Source organism: Eleutherodactylus coqui, chromosome 7 (assembly GCF_035609145.1).
Source record: "Eleutherodactylus coqui strain aEleCoq1 chromosome 7, aEleCoq1.hap1, whole genome shotgun sequence".
In the NCBI taxonomy this organism is placed as follows: Eukaryota; Metazoa; Chordata; class Amphibia; order Anura; family Eleutherodactylidae; genus Eleutherodactylus; species Eleutherodactylus coqui.
The window spans coordinates 19,832,718-19,860,039 of record NC_089843.1 but is presented as its reverse complement, the minus strand read 5'-3'; the positions used below and the strand labels follow the sequence as shown (position 1 = coordinate 19,860,039).

Genomic DNA, 27,322 nt, shown 5'->3' with positions numbered 1-27,322 from the left:
ATAAGCCCCTAGGCCCGGCGCACAGTGTGTTGTAAAACGTAACATGTATAACGCCGGCGCATGGCAGCGTATCTCACGCACGTATCTCACGCACATATCTCACGCACGTATCTCACGCACATATCTCACGCACGCGGTCACGCGCAGTCTTCCTGTTTTTTGTTTCATTTCCCGCTCTGTTGCTTAGCAATGCTGCGTGTAAACGCCGCACATACGTGATCAGTTGTACAGTGTTTGTTACACGCCTGTACAGAACACTAGGCCCCAGCGCACGTAAAACGCGGTAAATTAGAACACACTGCGCTCATCTCTACACACAACTATATACGTGGGTGTGATACGCGTTATACGCTATTATGTTACGGCGGTGCGAATAAGCCGCAGGTGAAGAGCAGTGCGCCCCCTGCAGGCCGCAGTTACCAGACGAAGCCTGCAGCCCCCATACAGTCCGGCCGGCTGTGTCACACACTACTCCTTCCCCAGCAGCTGCTGCTCCTCTCCTCACCCTCCACTCTGTATCCCCAGGCCGCCCAGAAAGGGGAGGAGCCTATGGGAGGGCTGTGTATATAGCAGACCCTGGCAGAGGAGGGAGTGCAGCTCTGAGGACAGCCGGACAGCAGTAAGCTGGGGCCATCTGTGTGTCATGTCTGTCTGGGGGGCGGCAGGTGTTGTCGTACGGGGGCCCGGGGCCACTACTAGCCCTTGGTGGTCGCCCGTCTGCTGGTGACTAGAGGAGTTATGGAGCCGCCGCCAGTCTACTTCTGGGAAGTTGTTTTAGGGGAATCGCTGCTGCGGATTAACCCCTTCAGGGCTGCGGGGAATCACCGTCGTAAATAACCGTATTCACGCGGCATCTGATCAGCTGCGCACTTCTTCTGCAGCTTTCTGGCTCGTGCGATGCGTTTGCGTTCGTCATCGCTGTGCCGGCGGTTTTTCATGCGTTGTTCCACCTGTTGGGTCGTATTCGCACGGATAACGAGCCCGTTCGCCTGAATGCTGCGCGGCGTTAACTCCTTCCATGCTGAATCCTCACGGCTGCAGAGTTTAGTGTTGGGCCAGCGGCACACGGGCGAATGAGTATTTTTGCGTGTTCCGTGTTTGCGTGCCGTCTTTACTGTACATTTTGCGCGCCGGAGCCCGCTGGGACGGCCGGTTAGTTTGCGTGTCGTCTTTACTGTACATTTTGCGCGCCGAAGCCCGCTGTGACGGCCGGTTAGTTTGCGTGCCGTCTTTCCGTTTTGCGCGCGCGCCGGAGCCCGCTGGGACGGCCGGTTAGTTTGCGCTCCGGATGAGTTACTTACGTTGCAGTAAAATAGAGCGGCTGCGGGTCTTTTGCGCAATACAACTGCACGTGCAAAATACGTGTTTGTGAGCGAACCCGCTGAAGGGAACGGCGTGGACTGCGTATTGTGCGTGCAAAGGTAATCCTGCGCAAATACGCCGCTGTGACGCAGGCCTTGGGGCGGCTCCGGCTTCTCTGCGCGGTGTTAACCCTATCCATGCTGCATCCTCACGGCGTTCGGTCTCCTGTATGTCCGCTGGCCTCCTGCTGCCGTCTGGGGGCTCTCTTCTGTTTCCATTACGACAAATTTACGCGGCTGAGAAAACTGCGTGAGATTTGTGCGTTGTGGGACGCTGGCGCACGTGAAACCTGCTGACGAGGGTCGTACGTCCCGGACATGTGATGCGTTTGTGCCTGAAGAATGCCTCGTAGCTGCGGGTAAATCGCGTGTTCACGGCCCGGTACCGCGCTCGCCGTGGGTAGGTAGTCTTGGGGTGCGTTCACACATTAATGTCGCCCCGTAGCCGTGTAGGTGGCACTAAGGCGTGAAAATAACATTGATTGGGATGTGCTTATTCACACAAGCGACTCCTCTCCTCCAACGCGCTGCGAGCTCGTACAACGCCGTGTCCGCGCAAGGGATCCCCGTTATTTCTTACAGGAGTGTTTTTTGTTTTTTTTCTTAGGTAAAGGTCAATGGGACCTTCTAATGTTGATAAAAGGAACTCCCGCCCCGTCACCCCCCCCCCCCCCCCATCTCTTGGCCCTCGGCCGCCCTGCGTCGGCCCCCTATGTCTCCTTTCATCACCCATACACGGGTCACACACTTGTCACTTTTCTAAACCCCGTGAAACCCTTAATCTCTCGACCCTCCTCCTGCAAACTTAACCCTCTCGACCCTCCCCCGATCTCCCTTAACCCTTGCGTTAACCTTGGGCTGCATGCTCTATCTTGGCGTGTATGCGCATGTAATACGTGCCAAGATATTGCATGCTGCAACTTTTGTTTTAAGCGCAATTTGTTTCAGCGGCAACATGGCCGCCTATGGGGTCTTGGTGCAGTGAAACCCGTGCACGGAATACGGTATACAGCATACTCTTGTGACAGCCATTGACTTTAACTTTTTATCTGCCCCACTAAGAAACCCCTCCAGTCTGGTCAATATTTGCTGTACACCCTCTCCCCTCAGTCAGCATGGAACAAGCCCCTCACTGGTCATGACTGCTGGCTCTGACTGAGACATGGGTCCAACTGTCAGAGCAGCGAGGGAAGCGGTGTAGTCTAATGGTGGGCCGCACTTCTCCCATACCCCCCTCCCCAGTCCTGAGAACGGGCATGGTGGAGGAGTAGGTGTTTTCTCTCCCCGATGTACCTTCCAGATCCCTCCCCACATCCTCTTCTTCCCCTGTCTGCCTTTCCACTCCCAAACTTATCTTCACCAAGGGCCCCATCATAACGGTCGTCTTCAAAGGGGCGTTTGTAATTGTAAGTGTATTTTAAAGGATATATTAAAAAGTAGGGGAGAACAGACTGGTCAGGGCAAGGTTGTGGTCCGGAAAAAATTGGGGCGCAAGTCCCCCGATAGACACTTGACTGCCAGGTAGTCAGAGAAAAGGAAAGATTATGGAATTTAGCAGAACCTGGTGAAGGTTCCCCAAAACATTCCTTGGGGTAGAGCCCTTACAGCAGGGTGTCCAAAAAAGACGCATGTACCCCAATTTGTCCTTGGGTCCAAAAGAGGTGGCATCACCAAGGGGTTACTAAGACGTAGGGGCACATGAGTTATAATCTGTATCCCAGACTACTGATTGACAAAATATGCACCAAAATTGGGAGCTTTTAGACTTTTTATGCTGGACCATGGTGCATTTCTAATAAGGGGGTGGAGCCAAGCATCGCCCATCAGGTCTACTATAAACTGGCGCAAGCTATAGCTGAAACCTACACGAGCTGCCAGCTGGCGGGTGCGGTGTGACGGTGATGTCTGTAGCGCCAGTTTCAGTAAACATGCCCCATTGATGGCAGTGCTGCTGTACACCCTGATGGTAGGTGACGGCACACCGTGACCGCCTGGGGTGAGGCTGGTTTCTCATCTGTGTTCGGGGGTCCCGCTGTCCTACTCCATTATGGTAGCGAGAAAAGGGGAATCCCCTGGATTGATATAAGGGGGTCTGTTTGGTTTATGGGCCCTACTTGCAGTTTGCCTAATCCGCTGTGTGGCCCCCAGACGGGGCCCTGGTTACTACTATAACCTTCTCGGCCCGGACTGCTCAGTCGTTGCGTGTAAACTGTATATTTATGTACAAACATATTTATTACCCTTCTACATTCTGTAGACTCTCGAATGAAACTTCTTGGAGCCGCTCCAATTATTCGCTTTCTGATCCCAAAACTACAAGAGACCATGAGCCGAACTCTGAGCACCGGAACGTTCCAGAACTCCCAGCCCCTCAATTACCGGGCAGGAAGTAGAGTGCAACCCATAGACTCCGTGGGGCAGGAACAAGCCTACGAGCCGTCCACGGGTAAGTGTGCCTCTTCCGTATCCCTTCCAGTGTCTTGTATTCTGTTCTAGTCAGTCTTCGGCAACCGCTTGAGTTTCCAACAGTTCCTCTTCTAACAATCTCATTGGAGGAGTAAAGCCTGGCGTCGGCGGGCCGGAGTGTCCGGCGGCATCAACTAGCATAGAAGACGTCTTCGGGCTCCACCGGCACCTCGGCCCCTACAGGGGGATAGATGGCTGTTGGCCCGTCTTCATCATGTGTAGCCCTCCATAACCCCACTGCTCGGGGCGCCCGTAGACCAACTGGTCACACGTAGTTCTGTAGTGCCCACTGTTGGCTGTCTGACCTTAGATGGTGCTCTTCTGTCCCACCAAACTGCGAGCTTCACGTAGACCTCTTATTCTGCATTAGTCAGTAAGAGATGAGGGCCTCTGCGTCTCTAGATGTTTAGCATTCATTATTCTCGAATACCGAAGGGGGTAAAAAGGCTTAACAAACCTCACAGTGAAAGACTTGAGGCCCGTTTACACGTAACGATTATCACCTAAATGTGTTCAAACAAAGCGATAATCGTTCAGTGTGAAAGCAAAAAAGGCATCGCTCACTCTTCAGTCAGCCTAAAACCCTCGCTGGCTCCGCGTTCCGTGTGAAAGCTCCCACTTACCATAGGAGGTGAAGCGCTGAGCAAGAAGCGGGCGAGGAGCCGACGGCAGTCTCTTCTCAAATACTCCGCACAAGCGGTGACATCGGCACTCCTGCAATTGTTAAAAGACCTTCGGCCCGTGTAAGAGGCTGTTAATGTATAGCTAGACATGGAATGCGTATGCTAGAGAGAATACAGGGGAGCATGGAGGCTCTAGCACCCTGTAGTACTGCCTCTAGCGTGGATACAAGATGTGATACGGGCAGGCATGGAGGCTCTAGCACCCTGTAGTACTGCCTCTAGCGTGGATACAAGATGTGATACGGGCGGGCATGGAGGCTCTAGCACCCTGTAGTACTGCCTCTAGCGTGGATACAAGATGTGATACGGCTAGGCATGGATGCTCTAGTACCCTGTTGTACCACCTCTAGCTTGGATACAAGATGTGATACGGGCGGGCATGGAGGCTCTAGTGCCCTGTTGTACCACCTCTAGCTTGGATACAAGATGTGATACGGGCAGGCATGGAGGCTCTAGTACCCTGTTGTACCGTCTCTAGCTTGGATACAAGATGTGATACGGGGAGCATGGAGGCTCTAGTACCCTGTTGTACCGCCTCTAGCTTGGATACAAGATGTGATACGGGGAGCATGGAGGCTCTAGTACCCTGTAGTACTGCCTCTAGCTTGGATACAAGATGTGATACGGGCGGGCATGGAGGTATACAGGTTCTGTATGGTATCCCTGTGATTTTCCCCCCCCCCCCCCTCTTGTGTGTGCGGCCATGGAGTGTGACCATGTTGTGGAGGCTCCCGTGTGCGGCCATGGAGGGGTGACCGTGCTGTGGGGGCTCCCGTGTGCGGCCATGGAGTGTGACCGTGTTGTGGAGGCTCCCGTATGCGGCCATGGAGGGGTGACCGTGTTGTGGAGGCTCCCGTATGCGGCCATGGAGGGGTGACCGTGCTGTGGAGGCTCCCGTGTGCGGCCATGGAGTGTGACCGTGTTGTGGAGGCTCCCGTGTGCGGCCATGGAGGGGTGACCGTGTTGTGGAGGCTCCCGTGTGCGGCCATTGAGGGGTGACCGTGCTGTGGAGGCCCCCGTGTGCGGCCATGGAGTGTGACCGTGTTGTGGGGGCCCCCGTGTGCGGCCATGGAGTGTGACCGTGTTGTGGGGGCTCCCGTGTGCAGCCATGGAGTGTGACCGTGTTGTGGGGGCTCCCGTGTGCGGCCATGGAGTGTGACCGTGTTGTGGGGGCTCCCGTGTGCGGCCATGGAGTGTGACCGTGTTGTGGAGGCTCCCGTATGCGGCCATGGAGGGGTGACCGTGCTGTGGAGGCTCCCGTGTGCGGCCATGGAGTGTGACCGTGTTGTGGGGGCTCCCGTGTGCGGCCATTGAGGGGTGACCGTGCTGTGGAGGCTCCCGTGTGCGACCATGGAGTGTGACCGTGTTGTGGGGGCTCCCGTGTGCGGCCATGGAGGGGTGACCGTGCTGTGGAGGCTCCCGTGTGCGGCCATGGAGTGTGACCGTGTTGTGGAGGCTCCCGTATGCGGCCATGGAGGGGTGACCGTGCTGTGGAGGCTCCCGTGTGCGGCCATGGAGTGTGACCGTGTTGTGGGGGCTCCCGTGTGCGGCCATTGAGGGGTGACCGTGCTGTGGAGGCTCCCGTGTGCGGCCATGGAGTGTGACCGTGTTGTGGGGGCTCCCGTGTGCGGCCATGGAGTGTGACCGTGTTGTGGGGGCTCCCGTGTGCGGCCATGGAGTGTGACCGTGTTGTGGGGGCTCCCGTGTGCGGCCATGGAGTGTGACCGTGTTGTGGGGGCTCCCGTGTGCGGCCATGGAGTGTGACCGTGTTGTGGGGGCTCCCGTGTGCGGCCATGGAGTGTGACCGTGTTGTGGAGGCTCCCGTATGCGGCCATGGAGGGGTGACCGTGCTGTGGAGGCTCCCGTGTGCGGCCATGGAGTGTGACCGTGTTGTGGGGGCTCCCGTGTGCGGCCATGGAGGGGTGACCGTGCTGTGGGGGCTCCCGTGTGCGGCCATGGAGGGGTGACACTGTTGTGGGGGCTCCCGTGTGCGGCATCCTCCTGCTGGAGGGACACGTGGCTGCGGGACGCCCTGCAGACTTTGAGTTCTATGACGGGACCTGTGCCAGCGGTCTGTGCCAGTGGTCTGTGCCAGCGGTCTGCAGTAACCTGGCGGTAACCCGGTTTGTGTTTGCAGATGGTTTGCATCTCACTATTAACCCCTTAAGGTTAACCACCCATGTTCCTTTTACATTTCAGGCTCCCCGCTCGCACCGTGACTTATATGTCCTTCCACATTCCCTGGCAGTCGTGGCCGGCCGGCAGTGCGGTGATAGATGGTCGCCATTCAGACTGATGGTGGTTCTACTAAATGATGGATGGCTTGAGCCTGTCAGTAGGGGGAGACAGCTTATACTAAGCAGTACTGCATTCTGGCTCATAGCAGTGGGGGGCTACCGAGCTGGGACCCCCTGCCCCTCTGCTTGAGAACCCATTGTCCTTATTCCTATATAAGGGTTCTTGGACAGGATAGCCTCAGGCTTTACAGAGGGTACCCCAGGCTCCCCTCCTGAAGCACAGGGGTCCGAGGCTTCTAGATGGAAGAGAATGTGGTAAAGTGCTGGTGGCACGCTGGAGGTCGGAGCTGCGAGGGTGAAAGCACTTCTCTTTAACATAAAGAACCAGCCAGTATTTCCCCACTCTTTGGCTATCCTCACGCCCGCCTTGGTGGAGCGCCATCTGGTTGGCCGCACCTCCATCGTTAAACCCTTGTTACTCCAGAACTAGTTCACCCCTCTCGCTGGGTCGCACTCCACCCTTATCTTTGTTCTTCTAGATGGAAGGCCCTGCAGGGTTCAAGGACTACTTCTTCTCCCCCTATTATGCACTGGTGTCAGTCTGACTATCACCTAAGGCATATTTCTGATTTCAGCCGCACTTAAGCAGCGCTGCTGATTAGAGCCACCTGATTGGCTCTTCGGTACCACGTGACTACACAGCGTGCACGCGGATTGCCTTCAGCAGCCGTGCACTACACACTACACTTAAGCAGCACGGGGTTAGGTTTAGGGTTAACTAAACCTAACCCTAACCTGCACTTTCTCCGTCGGCTGTTTTTTGGCTCCTTCCTGTAGCTAAAGGCAGCCCCATATTAACCCATTCCAATCCAGTGTTGGGCATCATCCCACATCAAGTTTTGCCTACATGGCTCCAATGTCATAGGAGGGTGACGCCTGTCTAACAGTATGCAGGACAGCGCTCTGATGTGGGAGGAGGAGTGACGTGTCTAACGGTATGCAGGACATCTCTCCGATGTAGGAGGGGGGGGTGACGTGTCTAACAGTATGCAGGACAGCGTTCTGATGTAGGAGGGAGACGCCTGTCTAACAGTATGCAGGACAGCGTTCTGATGTAGAAGGAGGGAGACGCCTGTCTAACAGTATGCAGGACAGCGCTCCGATGTGGGAGGAGGAGTGATGTGTCTAACAGTATGCAGGACAGCGCTCCGATGTGGGAGGAGGAGTGATGTGTCTAACAGTATGCAGGACAGTGCTCCGATGTGGGAGGAGGAGTGATGTGACTAACAGTATGCAGGACAGCGCTCCGATGTGGGAGGAGGAGTGATGTGTCTAACAGTATGCAGGACAGCGCTCCGATGTGGGAGGAGGGTGATGTGTCTAACAGTATGCAGGACAGCGCTCCGATGTGGGAGGAGGGTGATGTGTCTAACAGTATGCAGGACAGCGCTCCGATGTGGGAGGAGGGTGATGTGTCTAACAGTATGCAGGACAGCGCTCCGATGTGGGAGGAGGGGGACGTGTCTAACGGTATGCAGGACAGCGCTCCGATGTGGGAGGAGGGTGATGTGTCTAGAGAGCGTACAGCAAGTTCCGTGGCAGTGATTATATCACTCATACCAAAACACCGACATAGACGGGTCCTCCTCCACCACGTCCAGACCCGTCCCTGATTCATGGAGCCGGCGGTAGACAGTCGGCTGAACACCTACAGCTCAGGTCCCGGGTTGTATAGAATGGGCTGCGGAGGTCACTGGCGGATCACGGAGGGGGAAAGGAAGGGGCGAGATGGGGGTCCGGGGCGCAACTAATATATATGAGCACAGAGTAGGAGAAAAACAGGTTTATTATCTCTAGAGTCAAATATCCCAGAGGTGGAACTGGAGACTGGAAACCAGTGTCCATGACGGGAGGATCACCGCACGCTACGTGGATGAAGGAGCCCCGTACGACTCGCAGGCATCTGCCATTGTCAGAGATATTCCATCTTAACCCCTTAGTAACGCCAATACGTCTTTTTACTGACCCTACTAATGGGCTGTACATACATCTTGTTAAGGCGGTGGCTTCGCTGACTGACAGCCAGGCTCCTGCTCTAACCGCCAGGAGAGGAGAAACCTCAAATCAGGCAGTTTAACCCCTTAGATGCCACAACCAATAGCAACTACTGGATGTAAGCAAATGACAGTAAGGGGGCTCCTTCTGTCAGCCCCCTGCACCCCACAGTGGGATCACAAGGTACTAATGTGTTCCCATGGCTGACCCTGACAAAGGCCCTGGTGTCTGCCATGTGGCTCACCTGTCTGACCCCCGGCTGCGGCAGTGTAGTACACTGATGCCATAGGATTGGTAGAATGCAGTACAGAAGTAATGCAGTGTACTCTTACCGACTGAACATCACATTTTCAAGTCCCCTGCAGGGACAAAAGTGTCAAGGGTTTTAATAAAGTTACATTTTTAAAAAATACAGTTAAAATAGTATTTTCCCCACAAGACTTTTTTAAATGGATAGAATGCAAAAACCCCCTTAAGCCGCACATAACCCGTATTACTTCATTCCTAACGGCCGAGACAAGAGAATATTATCTCATATGGTTGACATAATAAAACGATTAAATGCCAGAATGACTTTTTTTCGCCTCCCAATACCCGCCGCTCTTAAGGCCTTTTCCCCTGTCGGCTGGCAGCCTTTGCCATGCTTTGGGAGTTTTAGCCTACTAGGGCTTTTGATGGCGGGTTACCCCCATGTTCCCCATCCCTTCTGTAGTAGAAAGGGAGAGGGGTGGAGCAATCCAATGGAGTTGGAGGCTTTGGTCCCAGATGAATGTCTAGAGACCAGAAAGCTTTAGGAACGGTTGTGAAGAATGAACTGTGGTGCTACTGCCAACCAGGAGAACCCACCAAGGTGGGCACGGCCGGTGTGTGAAGAGCTAGAGAAAGAAAAGACTGGAGGCTAGGCGCAACTCTCCAGAAAAGATGGCGGGAGGGCAGGATACTTATCCAACTTTTCTTAAGTATATTTAAACAAAACCCAGCATAGAATACGCGTTTCATCCTCCCCTTCTCCTGCTGTCTCAGCCCCATCATTGGTACCTCCAGCACTTTTGGGTCCCATATCTTAGTCCCAGAAGTGATGCCCCACTCAGCTTGACTGAAGAAGGGGTTCTCCCTGAAACACACATCCTATGCTGTTTTTTTTGTTTGTTTTTTTTCCCCCAAATATACTTAATGAAAGAGAAGTAGCTGAACTCCCATGAGCCTCTAGCCTCGGCCCTGATCCTAATGAGCCCATACAAGTTTACCCTATATACATAAATACTATGTTGGTGCCAGGCCCACCGGGCAGCAGCACTGGATGTCAGTGACTGCAGAGCTGCTCCTGAGACCACTGAGTGACATCAGGGTACACGCCAACCTCACCGGCAGTTGGGTTACTCCATGTACGCCGTTGTCTAACGATTGGGGGGAAGATCCTGAAGATTGATGTGCAAAACACAAGTGTGACACAATATATCATTCACCCCTCTGTGGATCTACCTGAGACCTACCTGTACACCCTGGTGTCACTCTGTGTACCATCAGTGAGTGAATCCATCATGGTCTACTGCAGACTATCGGGTAGCACGGAGGACATTATGGCCGCCATACATCTTACAGATTGAATCTCTGCATATTCTTCAAGTGTCAGTATGGAATGAATTGTCCTTCAGTCTGGTAATATTGCATCAACTCTGGAAACATCGAGGTCCGTCCCAACTTACAGTGTTGGGGTTTGGTGTTTTGACTATTGGCCACTTCAGCAGAGTGTGAAGATGTTCATGTGTGCTTTATAAAGTGTAACCCGTCTGTTCTACCCATGAAGTGCCGGCTGTAATCACATCTCTGGTTCTTCCAGGACGCGTCATCGCAACCTTTGCTTGTTCTGGAGAAAAAGAGGTGAATGAAGCCATTCAGAGCGCCAAGACGGCCTTCAAAGAATGGAGCCAGAGATCGGGGATGGAGCGAAGCCGAGTCTTGTTGGAAGCAGCTCGTATCATCAGGGTTGGTGTTCATGAAGCTCTTACTGTAGAGAATAGCCGCCATTATCTGAAGCCTCATTATCTCCTCACACAGCAGGGTTTCATCACAAATACACTGGTGGCGACTAAGCTGCAGATCATTAACTTCTGAAGGTCCTTTAACAGGGATGTAAGCTGAGGGCAAAGACCTCTTGGAATTACTACTGCAGGGAAAGGAAGGATGGCAATATATGGCATAGGGACTGGTTTAGGGGGGGTGGAGATATGGTGGTGTGGGGGGGGGGGATATGGTGGTGTTGGGGGGGGGGGGGGTATGGATGAGGAAAAGGCCAATGAGAACACATCTTACCATCCTATATTAAACCATATTTCTCATGAACGATCTCCTGCCAGAGGTCTGAGAGTAAGAGACTCAACCGTACAACTCCGTTGGTGAACACCGCTGTAGAGGAAAGGAAAGTTCACCATGGCCATAGGCTGGGATTCTTTACTGTAAGAGCTCTGAGACTAGGAGGCGCTGCTACAGAAGCAGTGATGGGTATAAGAGTTCTAATATGGCCTGGATGTCATAAAGGTGTTTCCAGGCAGCGCCCGTAGTCCGTGCCGGGATACACCAGGGTCAGTATGGACCTCTATAGTGGCCGGTGCTTGTAATTGCAGGCTAAGGTCTCATTGAAATCAGCAGGAGCTGTGCCTGCAATTACAAGCGCCGGCCACTACACCAAGGTTAGAGCAGCTGCTTCCACTCCGACCCTGCTGTATCCTGGCACTGACGGCGGGCGCTGCCTGGAAAACCCCTTTAGTTCTAGGTACATGAATTATAAGGCCTTTTTACTTCTATGTCTGTGAGTAAAAGCCGTGGCCGGAGCGGCGCTGTAGGGCTGCTGCTTTGTGTTATCTGCTAAAGATGGGACAGAAGTTCTACATAAATGTATCACCTTTATTATCGAGCTACCCAATGACTCTACGCTGCTTAACCCCTTAAGGCCGGATTCACACAAGTGTATTTGTACAGGCGCCAAACACAGAAAATGTCGCCCATTGGTTTCCACCGGGACGTTTACATGCGCGGATTTCGTGTGCACAATTGGGTTGCAAAACAAATATGCGCCATGTGCTGTTTCTGCGCCAAAAAAGAACATCTTGAACTCCTTATACTAACTGCCGTCTCATTGGCTCAGAGCAGGACCGCGCGGTGTTATACGTGCGCAATTGTGCAGAGCGTGCCTGAGCAGAAAGTACAGTAAGACACGCTGATGCGCACAAATACACATCGCCCGTTCTGCAAATTCACTTGTGTGAATCTGGCCTGAAGGACGCGGCTCCTTATGTCCTTTCCTGGGTTTCCTCCCCACCGCCATCTTTATGGGGTCTTTAGGTTTTCCCATCAACCTGATTTGCCATTATTTCCATCTTGTGATATAATCCATTACCACTGCTGTTCTAGATGCCTTTCTATCCCTCGGCCCGATCCTGGAAGGGCGCTGACGCTCTCATCCCGCTGCCAGCCGGTGGGCGGCCCTTGTGTAGTACTTGGGGGTGCTGCTCACCGCGGTCCGTAGACTTCAATGGTCTCCAATCACTTTGTCCCTTAAATGTCTTTGTTGCAGGAGCGCAGCGAGGAGCTCGCCACCATGGAGACCATAAACAACGGGAAGTCCATCATAGAGGCCAGAGTGGACATTGATATTTCGTGGCAGACTTTGGAGTATTATGCCGGACTCGCCGGTAGCATGGCAGGTAGGAGCGCCCTGATAGTCTATGGACTTCTGTATACTATATATGAGTATCTCAGACATACGTAAGCGTATATTACAGTATAATTCTACTAGGTGCAGTAAATTACTGCCCGGTGACCAACTGTTAGGGTGGTAGGAAAGTAGGCCAACGGTATAAAGCCATCTTTACACACACACTATTTTTTTTTTTTTTACATTCTGCTCAAAAGGTTTTTTTTTTTAATCAGTTAACTTTAACCCCTTAATGTCACAGGATATAAGTTTACATCCTGAGCGCATATTACTTTCTGCAACAGCCCACGCCATCCCACAGTAGGAGCCGGCTATGACGGTGGGAATCAGTGAGAACGCTGATCCCTGCTGTTAACCCTTTACATGCCGCTATGAATGTAGATTACGGCATGTAAAGGGTTCAGAGGGAGGGCGTTCCCTCTGTGACGTCATCAGTCCTCCGCCACTTAATCACAGAGGGCTGATTATGTCCGGCTCTGCCATGGCCTGCGATCGCTACTGTAAGTGATAATGCATTGAGGTACAGAAGTACACATAACCTTTGTGCACAAAATATAGTTAAAGCAGTCGTGTGCAAAAAAACAAACAAACCATGATGCCAATCGCAGAGATACACAGAGCACCCATGTGACATCAGCCTTAAACTAGATGCACATGACTCTGAGTTGTGGCCAAGAATCCGACACCAGCTGGCACCCGTCTGTGCTGCGCGGTCGGTGGACACCACATGTCCTAGTCTCATATGTGAGACTGAGAAAATAAGACGTGCCGCAAACGTTTTTCAGACTATGGGCATTTGTGTGTGCCACCCCACGGGCTAAAATAGGTCAGACACAGACCAATAATACGGTTGTGTGAATAACCCTTTATGCATCTTCATCTTCCGACTGCTGAAACACATTGTGGTGGCAGATTTTGGTCAGATTCACAAATCCGTATGCGTACTTGCACTGTGTTTTTGCGCATCAGGCGTTGCGTCCTTTATTCTTGCAGCTTCTTCCTTTGTTTCGTGGCTCCTGGACCCTCTCAGCTGGGAGGTCACCACCGTCTCTCCATGTCCCACATTGATGGCTTCCTCTCCAGTCCAGCACTGATTACAGGGAGGGAGAGAACCGTGCCGACACACAGTACTTGGAGTGCCTAACCAGCACTCTGGCTGATCCTTAAAGGGGTTGTCCCGAGGCAGCAAGTGGGTCTATACACTTCTGTATGGCCATATTAATGCACTTTGTAATATACATTGTGCATTAATTATGAGCCATACAGAAGTTATAAAAAGTTTTATACTTACCTGCTCCGTTGCTGGCGTCCTCGTCTCCATGGTGCCGACTAATTTTCGCCCTCCGATGGCCAAATTAGCCGCGCTTGCGCAGTCCGGGTCTTCTCCTCTTCTCTATGGGGCTCCGTGTAGCTCCGTGTAGCTCCGCCCCGTCACGTGCCGATTCCAGCCAATCAGGAGGCTGGAATCGGCAATGGACCGCACAGAAGCCCTGCGGTCCATGAAGACAGAGGATCCCGGCGGCCATCTTCAGCAGGTGAGTATGAAGACGCCGGACCGCCGGGATTCAGGTAAGCGCTGTGCGGGTGGTTTTTTTAACCCCTGCATCGGGGTTGTCTCGCGCCGAACGGGGGGGGGGGTTTAAAAAAAAAAAAAACCCGTTTCGGCGCGGGACATCTCCTTTAAGCAAGCAGTCAGGGGGGTCTGGCACTGCCACATCCTCCTGAAGTCAGGTTACACAACACACACTTGTGGAAAACTGCTTCTTACCATCCAAAACTTACAATTTAACAGCCTTATTCTGTGTAAAACATGAACAGTATAAGAACGGCAACTTTTTTCCTTTCTATCTGCTGCAAAAAAATCTCCCCAACTGCGCAGTGATTTTATATTCACCTTCAAACCTAAAAACTGCCTAAACCTAAAAAATACAGCTACTTCCACATAAAGGCCTGGTGCAGCCGCACACGTGGTGACCTAACCGCTACAATGCAGAGAGGCAGAAGCGGGGTGCGGGAGCACAGCAAGGAGTCAGGAAGGGGTTAAAGACTACCTCAGATGACTCGGCCAATCTGAGGAATTAATAAGTCTTATTCTCAAATCTGAGACATTTAGTGGCTAAATCCGTGTGACTTCAGAGACGGACAGGGAGCTCAGGGGAGTCAACAAGGTTGTGACTGTTTTGGGGGGAACTTCCTGAACTGCACGTTGGTCGTTTTTTATACTGTGATTTCTCCAAATACGTCCAGTCAAGAAGAAAATCCCTAACCTCTTGTTTGTTCTCTGTGCAGGCCAGCATGTGCAGCTCCCGGGGGGGTCGTTCGCTTATACGAGAAGGGAGCCTCTTGGCGTCTGTGTGGGGATCGGAGCCTGGAACTACCCCTTCCAGATCGCGTGCTGGAAGTGCGCTCCGGCGCTGGCGTGTGGTACGTATGGAAGCCAAATGTATTCTACAGCAGCGATGGCCGTCCGACTCCTGACTCGGACCTGGCGGTGTATTATGTTGCATCGGTTAGAGGAAGTTTGTCCCCTACATTTGGCCTCGTAACCTAATAAACAGTTCTGTACGCCCCGTCATAAGGACCCAGCGTTACCCTTATCGTCACACTTTAGCAGAGGATAATCGGCCAATCCGTTTCTCCTGCGCCATAAACTGCATTATGGGGTAATGGAATGGAGCTGCTTCATACTCCCTGGGTGGCCCCTTCCTGCCCCGTTGGCGTATGCACAGCCTGACTCTCCAGCGGGCTCTCATAGAGATGAATGGGAGAGTGTGCACAGAGACCAGATGGGGGTCACCCTGTGTGCACGTGGGGACACGGCGCCGGAATACAGCGCTCCAGGAGTATGAAGCCGATCTCCGGACTCCCCATTCCCTGACCTGACCCCATAATGTAGTATATAGGGCTGAGCTGATGGCCCATTCCTTTTTAAGGTTTCTGTTGTATTTTCCTTCTGCTTGATATGTAGAAGGGGGTCCACGAGAAATCGTGGGGGGGCGAGTCCCTAACTTGTGCGAACAAATGTTCATGCATGCAAATATTCACAGGTGTGAAGCCCGCCCTCTCCGCAGCACGAAGATATGGAAACCGAACCAGATGGACGCCGTCTGCCCTCAGCCCAACATACTATGTTACTGGCAGCTCAGCTGTAACCCTTTCCAACAGCGGGCACCGGGTGTCCTTGTCTACATGTGGCAGGTTTTGGCTGTCTGTGATAGCTGACAGCTGGCCATAATGGCAGGGATCAGAGAACTCCGATCTCCGCCATTAACCCGTTAGATGCTGGAGTCAGTTCTAACAGTGACCTTTAAATGGACTATCAGAGGGAGGAAGCTCCCCTCCGTCACCTCTGTGATCATGGGGGGCCTGGGACCTTCTGAACGCCACCAGACCGGTCATAGATCTCCTATTAAGGCCTGCCCATAAGTGTATGATATATGGCAATACTTCAGTATTGCAGTATGTTGTACAAGTGACCAGACTACCGCTAGTCTTACCAGATGAACAAGTCCGGCATGCACAACCTTTTGTCTGGCGTCTCATGCCAGGTCTGTGCCGGAGGATCTGACCGCAGGTGTGACTGGATCCTCGGCTATACGTTAGTGAGACGTAACCTTCCTGTCTTTGTTTCCTAGGAAACGCTATGGTGTACAAGCCGTCCCCCTTCACGCCGGTCACAGTAGTTCTGCTGGCGGAGATCTTGAAGGAGGCCGGAGCTCCTGCGGGTCTCTTCAACGTGGTGCAGGGCGGCGCGGCCACCGGGGAGCTCCTCTGTAAGCATCCAGATGTGGCCAAAATCTCCTTCACCGGCAGCGTGCCCACCGGCTCCAAGGTAACCGCAGCCGGACGGCGGGAAACGGGTAATAACCAGGCTTTAAGAAATGTATAGAGTAATGGAGATCTAACAGACCTAAAGCAAAAACGCCAACCAACTAGTGCCCCCGCCACCCCTCCCCCCACCCCCCACTCATCCGCCTGACTTCTTACAACCGGGACTGAACATCCCAACAAACTATTCTTCCAGCTTCTGCCAAAACCAGATCCTAAGGAATATCAGATGGTGACTGGCATGCGTTACCCCACAATGTGTTCCTGCTGCTCCGGGTTTAACCCTTTTGCTTCCGGAGGTTTGGACATTTTTCGCATTCAGAAGTTTCACACTTTTGACCGTGTGATGGACCTTAGACTACATAACGCAGGATCTGCACCCCTAAGCCTTATACATACCTGCGGGCAGGGTGCCCGCTGGGTGCAGGTGCCCTGGTGCTGCAGTACGTAACACTGGGACAAATGGAAATCACTTTTTATTGCATTAAAGCACATCTGTGCCAAAAACTTCAACTTTCTAGAAATCATCAGTTCTTAAAAGGGGGTTGAAACTTGTCTGAATATTCTCCCCCCACCCCCACCCCACCCCCCTGTGGCCAAAACAGAACGAAGAGCAGATAGCGCCTCCCGCTGGCAGCTGTGGGTCCCCCTGGGGACAGTCGCCTGAGATGTTCCATAAACCTGCAGCCAATGACTGAGCTCGGCGATGATCGGCTTGTGGGTAGTGTTGGCTCACGGTGGAGTTCTATGTCCGACAACCCCTTTAATCCCAAGTTCTTGGCGCTGCGGTTGTGGCCCTGCTGCCTGCAGTACAGCCGGACATGGAGGGGTCTCTGTCCTTCACTGCTGAAGTGCCGTTCTGCACCTAGGAGATGCATCATGGGCAGGGAAAGGGTTAATATTGGGTGTGTGTAACCCTATATACTGTGCAGGCTCAGACTGGGCTGCATGGGTAGACCCCTAGCCCCCCACAGGATCCGCACATATTGGGTAAATGGGGTCTCCTAGTTGCTGCAGCTGCTCCCCAGACTGCAGTAGAAGGTGGTTTTTGTGTCCGTCTCCTCTGAAGTATGCGGGGCGGGGATCTGTGACCGGGGTCAGGTAATATCTATATCCCCCGGACTGACAGGATATGTGCATAAATATCTGACGCTGTCACTCTGCGATCATATGGGCGATTATGTTCGGAGCCGGGCGCTCTTGCGGGACTCTGAACAATAGTCGCCCCGTGTAAACGGTGCTCCATCTCTGCTTGCTGTCAATGGAGCAGGGGGGAGGAGGGGTAGAGCGCTCCTGAGCCGCCCCCACGCCCATGTCAGCTACGCTAGGAGCAATACTCTCTCGCATGTAACGGCACACGCTGAGCATCACGAGGATGTGTAACGCCCATTTGCCCGACGGCTCGTCCCGTGTGACGGGCACCAGGCTTGTGGTGGGTGCTGGAGAGAAATTGTATCCACATTAATTCTACTGATGTTACTTCTTTACCTGCTTCACAGGAGCTCCCCAACTTCACTTTGCCTTTCCTTTAGTCATCTTCCCCCTACATCCTACCCTATAGGTCCTGCCTCTGTCCTTGGTCCCCCGTGTCCTCCTCTATAGGTCCTGCCTCTGTCCTTGGTACCCCATGTCCTTCCCTATAGGTCCTACCCTCAGTCCTCTGTACAGTGTCCTCCCCTAATCCTCCCTTGGTACCCCATGTCCTCTGTACCCAGTGTCCTCCCCTATAGGTCCTACCCTCGGTCCTTGGTCCCCCGTGTCCTCCCCTATGTCTTCCCCCTACATCCTCCCTCGGTCCTCTGTACTAGATCTTTAGTTTCTCCCACAGTCTAATTTTCTTCATCTCCATGTTTCCCCCTTGATGGTGTGGGGGCGCTCTCCCACGGGACGGGATTGGTCCACATGGACATGTCTGTCACAATGTTCTCCTACGGGCCTTGAATTCTGCATCTGTTAAAATCGCCATCTTTATTTCAAAACCGCAAGATTAAATTGCGCAGCAGAAAAACTTTCTTAATGACGACGTGTGGAGTTGCTGCAGATTTCCAACAGACCGGAGAGTAAAGTCTGCGGGGGAGGGGGGGGGGGGGTACAAATCCACAAGACCTTTCACACAATGCTTTCTGGAGTTAAAAACGCAGCAAAATCTACGTCTGCGCCGCGTCCTGCGGACAGTTCGCCCCGCCTGGACGGTAACCTGATGGTTCTACAAGTGTTGGGGATTCCCTCTGCTCTGTCTACCCATCACATAATGAGCGCGACGCGTCCGGTAAGGGGGGTGGGGGGGCACTGTGATCTCTTCAGGGTGTTCGGCTCCAGATCATGTAGGCAGAGATGGAGCCCAGTAACTAACGGGATGCCTGGCTCCGGCGGGGGGTCTGACCCCCGCTGGTCATTGTGTAGGTGGCCGCTGGTCTGACCCCCGCTGGTCATTGTGTAGGTGGCCGCTGGTCTGACCCCCCGCCGGTCATTGTGTAGGTGGCCGCTGGTCTGACCCCCCCGCCGGTCATTGTGTAGGTGGCCGCTGGTCTGACCCCCCGCCGGTCATTGTGTAGGTGGCCGCTGGTCTGACCCCCCGCCGGTCATTGTGTAGGTGGCCGCTGGTCTGACCCCCCGCCGGTCATTGTGTAGGTGGCCGCTGGTCTGACCCCCCGCCGGTCATTGTGTAGGTGGCCGCTGGTCTGACCCCCCGCCGGTCATTGTGTAGGTGGCCGCTGGTCTGACCCCCCGCCGGTCATTGTGTAGGTGGCCGCTGGTCTGACCCCCGCTGGTCATTGTGTAGGTGGCCGCTGGTCTGACCCCCCCGCCGGTCATTGTGTAGGTGGCCGCTGGTCTGACCCCCCGCCGGTCATTGTGTAGGTGGCCGCTGGTCTGACCCCCCCGCCGGTCATTGTGTAGGTGGCCGCTGGTCTGACCCCCCGCCGGTCATTGTGTAGGTGGCCGCTGGTCTGACCCCCCGCCGGTCATTGTGTAGGTGGCCGCTGGTCTGACCCCCCGCCGGTCATTGTGTAGGTGGCCGCTGGTCTGACCCCCCGCCGGTCATTGTGTAGGTGGCCGCTGGTCTGACCCCCCGCCGGTCATTGTGTAGGTGGCCGCTGGTCTGACCCCCCGCCGGTCATTGTGTAGGTGGCCGCTGGTCTGACCCCCCGCCGGTCATTGTGTAGGCGGCCGCTGGTCTGACCCCCCCCGCCGGTCATTGTGTAGGCGGCCGCTGGTCTGACCCCCCGCCGGTCATTGTGTAGGCGGCCGCTGGTCTGACCCCCGCCGGTCATTGTGTAGGCGGCCGCCGGTCTGACCCCCCCCCCCCCCCCCCCGCCGGTCATTGTGTAGGCGGCCGCTGGTCTGACCCCCCCCCCCGCCGGTCATTGTGTAGGCGGCCGCTGGTCTGACCCCCCCCCCCCCCCCCAACCCCCACCCCCCCGCCGGTCATTGTGTAGGTGGCCGCTGGTCTGACCCCCCGCCCGTCATTGTGTAGGTGGCCGCTGGTCTGACCCCCCCCCGCCGGTCATTGTGTAGGTGGCCGCTGGTCTGACCCCCCCCCCCCCCGCCGGTCATTGTGTAGGCGGCCGCTGGTCTGACCCCGCCGGTCATTGTGTAGGCGGCCGCTGGTCTGACCCCCCGCCCCCGCCGGTCATTGTGTAGGTGGCCGCTGGTCTGACCCCCCGCCCCGCCGTCATTGTGTAGGTGGCCGCTGGTCTGACCCCCCCCCCCCCCCCCCCCCCCCCCGCTGGTCATTGTGTAGGCGGCCGCTGGTCTGACCCCCCCCCCCCGCCGGTCATTGTGTAGGCGGCCGCTGGTCTGCCCCCCTCGCCGGTCATTGTGTAGGTGGCCGCTGTCTGACCCCCCGCCGGTCATTGTGTAGGTGGCCGCCGGTCTGACCCCGCTGGTCATTGTGTAGACTTGTGTTCTGTAACCATTCTTGTGCATCGATGTCTTTTCATATCTAGAAGCTTTACTGCTGGCTTCACAGTTTTTAAAGTGCCAATAATTAACCGTTGGTCTTCCAGATCATGGAGATGGCTTCCAGGGGCATCAAACACGTCACCTTGGAGCTCGGAGGGAAGTCTCCTCTCCTCATCTTCTCAGACTGTGACCTGGAGAATGCCGTCAATGGCGCTATGATGGCGAACTTCCTCACGCAGGGACAAGTAAGATCTGCATAGGCAGTCGTTTAGCTGCTGGAGTAATGGTCTGGGGCCATCACATACGACAGTCTGTCCCCCCCCTAGTAGTGGTAGGAGGGACAATGACAGTTCAGCGATATGTTCAGGACATCCTGCAGCCAAAAGGCTCCCCCCCCCCCCCCCCCCCCCCACCCCTCCCCAAGCAGGATAATGCTCGGCCGCACACAACGGGGTCACAGGAGCCCCCACAACATTGTCCCACTTCAGTGGCTGTCCGATCACCAGATTTATCACCAATACAACATCTGTACGTCCATTTCCATAAACTACGAGTTTACATAATCTAGAGACTCAGTTACAGCGAATGTGGAGCGATATATAGAACCTGTATACCTCCATGCACCCTGTATCACATCTTGTATCCAAGCTACAAGTGGTACAACAGGGTACTAGAGCCTCCATGCCCATCCTGTATCACATCTTGTATCCAAGCTAGAGGCAGTACAACAGGGTACTAGAGCCTCCATGTCTGCGCGTATCACATCTTGTATCCAAGCTAGAGGCGGTACAACAGGGTACTAGAGCCTCCATGCCTGCCCGTATCACATCTTGTATCCAAGCTAGAGGTGGTACAACAGGGTACTAGAGCCTCCATGCCCATCCTGTATCACATCTTGTATCCAAGCTAGAGGTGGTACAGCAGGGTACTAGAGCCTCCATGCCCCTGTATCACATCTTGTATCCAAGCTAGAGGCGGTACAACAGGGTACTAGAGCCTCCATGCCCGCCCGTATCACATCTTGTATCCAAGCTAGAGGCGGTACAACAGGGTACTAGAGCCTCCATGCCCGCCCGTATCACATCTTGTATCCAAGCTAGAGGCGGTACAACAGGGTACTAGCGTGCGTGTAATAATCTTTCTACGGGAGAGATGCTGCTGACATTGGCTATATAATACTCCATCTGCTTATTACATGACTGGGGTTTGCTCGGCTCCTGCCCGGTCGGCACCCAGCATCTCCTCAGCCTCCTCCTCCCTGTGGAATATCCTGTATACTATGAAACTGTTTAATTGGCAATAAACAAGCTACGCCCTGCATGTATCTGACGCTGTATCTCCTGCCCCACCAGGTCTGCTCTAACGGCACTCGGGTCTTTGTCCAACGGGACATTCTGCAGAAGTTCACTGACCAAGTGCTCAAAAAGGTGAAGAAAATTAAAATTGGAGACCCCCTATTGGAAGACACCAGGATGGGGGCGCTCATCAACCGCCCGCAGCTGGACAAAGTGTTTGCCTTTATTAAGGGTGCCAAAGAACAAGTAAGTGGAATGTATAGAGCTAGTACTACGGACACATCGACCACAGCTGGTAACCCTTTAGATGCCGCTGTCAATCCTGTCTTTCACCCAACTCTTCTTGTTCTCATGAGATGCTTCCTTGAGATTTCATCCCATTTATCACCTTAAACCAGTCCTGAGTTCAGCATAGAACCTAAACCCAGAGCAAAGATACAAGAAAGTCCTACAAGTGAACCGATGGTCTAGTACAGGGGTGTCCACTCATGTTTACCAAGGGCCACATTAGCCTTGTGGATGCCTTCAAAGGGTCGATTAGAATTAGAAGCCTGCATAGTAGTAATGGGTCCCCTATAATGGCCCCAATAGTAAGTGACCTCCCTATTGGCCTCTGGCTGTGCAGCATCCCTACAGGTGTGTGACCTCTACCCTCGACATCTGTGCTTTGGGGGAGAGGTCGGCGGTCACCGACTGCACTACCGCCACCGGACCGGAGCTGCAGGCTGGGTGAGTGGATTGCCAATTGGATTGCTGCACGGCTGGCGGGCCACATAACCTGAGTGGCGGGCTGGATTCAGCCGCGGGCCTTGTGCTTGACCTGCTCTAGAGCATCCGGCAGTGCAGCGTTGTGGCGGTCCCCCGACGGCACCGGCAGTGCAGCGTTGTGGCGGTCCCCCGACGGCAGCGGCAGTGCAGCGTTGTGGCGGTCCCCCGACGGCAGCGGCAGTGCAGCGTTGTGGCGGTCCCCCGACGGCAGCGGCAGTGCAGCGTTGTGGCGGTCCCCCGAGGGCACCGGCAGGGCAGCGTTGTGGCGGTCCCCCGAGGGCACCGGCAGGGCAGCGTTGTGGCGGTCCCCCGAGGGCACCGGCAGGGCAGCGTTGTGGCGGTCCCCCGAGGGCACCGGCAGGGCAGCGTTGTGGCGGTCCCCCGAGGGCACCGGCAGGGCAGCGTTGTGGCGGTCCCCCGAGGGCACCGGCAGTAGCCAAGAATTCTCTTGTATAATAATGTTGGCAAAACTAGTTTCTTTATCCATTAATATACTAAGAATAACGTACAACCTCCGTGTGTTCCTCCTAGGGGGCCAAGGTGCTGACTGGAGGGGAGCCGTACGTACCAGAAGATCCCAAACTGAAGGCCGGCTTTTTCATGACCCCCTGTGTACTCGGTAATCTGCCAGTTTGTTTACCTTTAACAAAGTTGTCTAATGTGGCTGATAATGCAATATTGTAAAACTAAGTAGTGGCCCCTGCGCTGGAGGCCCGGGCGCAGCAACGGGCAGAGATCCGGCATGGAAGGCCAGATGGAAGTGCAGGACTTTTCCGTCCGGTTCCTGCACCTGTCTGGTATTTCCGCTGAGCGGACCCCATTAGTCAGGGAGATCCGTTCATCACTGTTTGCTTCCATTATGAGGCGGCTCTGTAATGCATCCAGTCGTGGGGACTGTAATTCAAAGGCTTTATGGAATTTTGGATATAAAGGAGGATGTTATTCCAGGGCTGGACTTTCCTTGTGAACTCTCAGCTAATTCGCTTTCCATCCATGGAAACCTATGGAATGCTGGGTATTCTGATGGTCCACACACTCTATTATATTGGCTTCTTGCCTGTTATATGCCGTTCCCTACAAATTCCTATCGTCTTTTACATGACTTAATGGGGATGTTCAGGGCTTTTACTATTAATGACTTAGCCTCTGGATAGGCTCATAATCCCTGCAAAGCAACTGATTGCCGGGCCGCCGACGGCACTGGCCACGGGTAGAGCTGCCCATGTTGCCGGGCCGCCGGCGGCACTGGCCACGGGTAGAGCTGCCCATGTTGCCGCTGCCTGGTTTGGTCCTGTAAGTGTAGAGGGGTAGCACTCCTGGGTTGTGCCGTTATGATGGGAGAAGATCGATCAATGACCTTAGATGATAAGTACGATCCGTCTGTTTCCTAGAAGCTGGGTTATGTTAATACCTCTGTGGTTTTTATATCTCTGTGATTTGATGCCACTTGGTGGCCAATCCTGAGACTGCTTGCCTTCGTATGGTTATACTAATGGATGTTCTAATAGGCTGGCTAGAGCACATGACGGGCAGTGCCAGAACCGGAAGGTCTGAGCCCCAGAGTGTAGCGGTAGCCGGTGCTGTGAGCGGACGTTGTTCTGTAGTGCGGTTGGTTCCTGTGTCAGGGCCTCCGCCACTAGATCGAGGTTCATCCTAGAGAAGTTGGAGCATCTCCAGTTGAGCGAGTCATACGGAAATTTAATACCTCTTGGAGACCGAATCTGTGCGGCTCCGGTGTGGTGCGGCCTGCCATGTGCTCTTTGCCTGTTGCTGTCTTCTCCTCGGCCTGAGATAAACATTAGACTGCTGTGGATATGCGTATTGGCATGGCTGCACTTCTTGGCTTATACCAGAGTATAGACTAGTCAGCTCCCCCAGCCTTCGAACCACGGGGACAGCGGCTGCACTATGTATGCATCGGGTGCCTGCGCTTAAAGGACGTTGGTTCTATTATCTATTTACAACTGGCCAAGTGGTGCTGGGCCCCCGGATTACGGAAGAGTTCGGTAATAAATCCCCCCGTTTTCAGCACGTCTGATTGGCTCTTCACTTCCCGCCGTCGCCCGTTTTTCCTTTAATGCTACAGGGTTGCGATTAAAAAAACCCTTTCAGACCCCAGACAGCTTGGGCTGGGAAACAGTCCCGGTTACATCAGACCATCTTGGGTGGAGGAAAGTCTTGCTCTTGCACCGCCAATACTCGGTGGCACTCAAGGTGCCAACATCCAGCCAACCGCTGGGGAATCCATTCCACCCTGGGGAATCCTCCATGCTGGGAGCTGCTACCCCGTTGGGGCATCCCACCCAACACAAGCGCGGTTCTCATTTAATTCAGTGGGAGCTGTAGTACCAAATCGGGCCACAGCAATGTTGACAGCGCTATCCGCTGTTGGCAATCTGAAGTGGCGGACTGCCAACCAACAACTGAGGTCCAGTCATCATTAGTCCCTAACGCATTTCCATTTCAACAAGATGAAATAATTTGCTGTGAGCTTGGCCTAACGAGTCCGTCTTATAAATGCTGCTAATCTTTAAAGTTCTGTGATTTTTGATCTCCTTGTCCTCAATAGGAGACTGCAAGGATGACATGACCTGCGTCAAGGAAGAGATCTTTGGTCCTGTGATGTCCATCCTGCCTTTTGATACGGAGGAAGAGGCGTTAGCGAGGGCCAATAACACAACCTATGGCCTGGCTGGAGGCGTCTTTAGCAGGTTTGAACTTTTTTTTTTTTTTAACTTCTACTGTTAAATCTATACATCCCGTCTCTCTGGGGGGGCAATTAGTACAGAGGGGATTAGTACCTCCCTTCTGTACTCTGAATGCATATCTACCTTGCCTGATATCTCTAATCTCTCCTATTTGGAGTAAAGCATCATTTGAGCGATAATTGTTGCGTGTAAATTAAGTCTTTCAGTGATGATCGTTGTGTGTAAATGCTGCCATGGTTTACTTTTTAGCCGAACAATGGATTTTATGCTCACCTAAAAGTCATTGTTCAGCCAGGAAGCTATAGCAGGAACTGCATGCTGTTCTCCATGGGGGAGCACTGATTACATTGTATTCAGCTTGCAGTCCCACGGCAGAACAAAGGGGCTGTATGCAGATAACAGACCACCTGCTGTTCTCTGCATACAGGTCTGGAGGCTCATCTTCATGTAAATTAAGGTAATATGCTGCTAATGTGCATTAGTGCCCATTAGTAACTTATCTTTTGAACGAATTTTGAGCAATCATCTTTGCATCTGCGGTGGAGAGGAGGTAACTGGTGTCTGTCTTCCATCAGGGACATCCAGCGTGCGCACCGGGTGGTGGCTGCGCTGCAGGCGGGCATGTGCTTCATCAACAACTACAACGTGAGCCCCGTGGAGATGCCTTTCGGAGGCTACAAGAAGTCCGGTACGTTATTTCTGCTCTATAGAGACTATTTGTACAGGTATGCCAGCAATTAAACCCCTTAAAGCTATATAACTTAAGTTTACATTGTGGACGGCGGGCACTTGCTGCAACAGGACGTAAAGTTACAACCTGTGCATGGCATGGGCTCAAACTGTACCCATGCCATCCGCAGTGGGAGTCTGCTGTGACTAACAGCTTGCCTTCTGCTGCAACAGCAGGCATGGGTGAGAACCCCAATCCCCACTGATAAGCCCATACATGCTGCGGCGAAGCCGCACTTTCCTGAGCGTGATATCAGGCAGAGGTACACAGCCAAATATCGCACTCGCCCATGTGAAATTGGCCAAGGGATTACAGGAAACCTGGCAGCAGGATTGACACCGAACCGCCACACCAGCTGTTGGATTTGTTAATCTGCCCTGGTGCCCACACTGTGGCTTTACTATGCTCCGTTAAGAAGTCTACTAACTAATCCCAGGGCTATGAAACCCATAAGGAAGATGTGGAAGAATGCTGAAGTAAGCAAAGCATAGAGGAAACCCTTATTACCATTTAACTAGAACAACTTAGAGGAAATCACACAATACGACGCAGACCTTCCAGGACAACCTGCAAAAAAAACCGTATGTGTCTCCACCGGTCCTAACAGTCTGGTCAGACGCTCCTCTCTACTGGTGGTCTGTCGGGTCTTGAGCCCGGTCACCATGTGTGCCCTCACACATCCACTGGTCCCAACACCCCCTAACAGTCTGGTCAGATGCTTCTCTCTACTGGTGGTCTGTAGGGGGCGGCCTGAGCCCGATCACCTTGTGTGCCCCCATCCACTGGTCCCAACACCTCCTAACAGTCTGGTCTGTGTATAATCCAACCACTAATGAAGTGAAAGGAGACCCGCCAGCAGCGTCACCAAGTCATCCCTTGTACTGTATTGTCTTATGAGTGTAATGTTGTAGGGACGTCACCACCTTGTGATTCTGCTGCATGTTCAGTAGATGGAGGGTCGGCTGCTTACAAGAAGCCATCTCTAAGTAAACTAACTCTATATGATTGTGTCCGCAGGCTTCGGACGTGAGAATGGCCAGGTTGCCATTGAGTATTACTCCCAGCTGAAGACGGTCTGTGTGGAAATGGGAAACGTCGAGTCAGTCTTCTAAATGGGATGGAGTTACCGCAGTGCCGGCTGTTCCTGGCCCATCTCCTCCAAGGTTCTCTTCACACCATGTGTCCGTACTTTTGCTGCGCAGTTAGACATCCTGATACTGGTCTACCGTTTGCCAAGAGAGACCCACCTTGGCTTATGTTCGCCCCATAGAGCCCACAGAATATAGCAGCACCGTGGTGTGAGCCGCCTCGGGCGACGCGTTTCATACAGTTATATTACATCATATCTCCTGAGGATTCCGGTTCCGTGCAGCAATGGAACGACTCCAATAAACTGATACATTCTATACAAGCGAGGGAGATGATGGCCCTTGTATCTTCCCTTTTGTAATACTGGATACATTGTATGTACAGCTTTTCTAGAACGTTCCGTGTCTCCGGCTCTATAACCTCGTCTGGTGGAACTGATATCACTTATACTTGTACGATGTAAAGAATAAAGTTAGCCTGCAGA

General features: G+C 53.6%; 1 protein-coding gene across 1 annotated transcript; it reads left to right on the top strand.

Annotated features, from left to right (window-relative positions):
* Window positions 1–514: 514 nt before the first annotated feature.
* LOC136572376 (4-trimethylaminobutyraldehyde dehydrogenase-like) lies at window positions 515–27,322 on the top strand. Its single transcript, XM_066572896.1, has 12 exons — window positions 515–619; window positions 3,619–3,807; window positions 10,643–10,788; window positions 12,377–12,506; window positions 14,807–14,941; window positions 16,153–16,349; window positions 20,353–20,493; window positions 21,601–21,789; window positions 22,843–22,930; window positions 24,881–25,022; window positions 25,595–25,707; window positions 26,767–27,322. The coding sequence occupies exons 2-12, from the start codon at window positions 3,627–3,629 to the stop codon at window positions 26,859–26,861; spliced, it is 1,557 nt and encodes a 518-aa protein (XP_066428993.1). The 5' UTR covers window positions 515–619; window positions 3,619–3,626; the 3' UTR covers window positions 26,862–27,322.

Bases quoted from the DNA above. Each gene is read 5' to 3' on its own strand.
- LOC136572376 (XM_066572896.1), top strand. From the start codon at position 3,627: ATGAAACTTCTTGGAGCCGCTCCAATTATTCGCTTTCTGATCCCAAAA. The intron at 21,790-22,842 runs GTAAGTGGAATG...TGTTCCTCCTAG, and splicing joins TTAAGGGTGCCAAAGAACAA to GGGGCCAAGGTGCTGACTGG. The intron at 25,708-26,766 runs GTACGTTATTTC...TTGTGTCCGCAG, and splicing joins CGGAGGCTACAAGAAGTCCG to GCTTCGGACGTGAGAATGGC.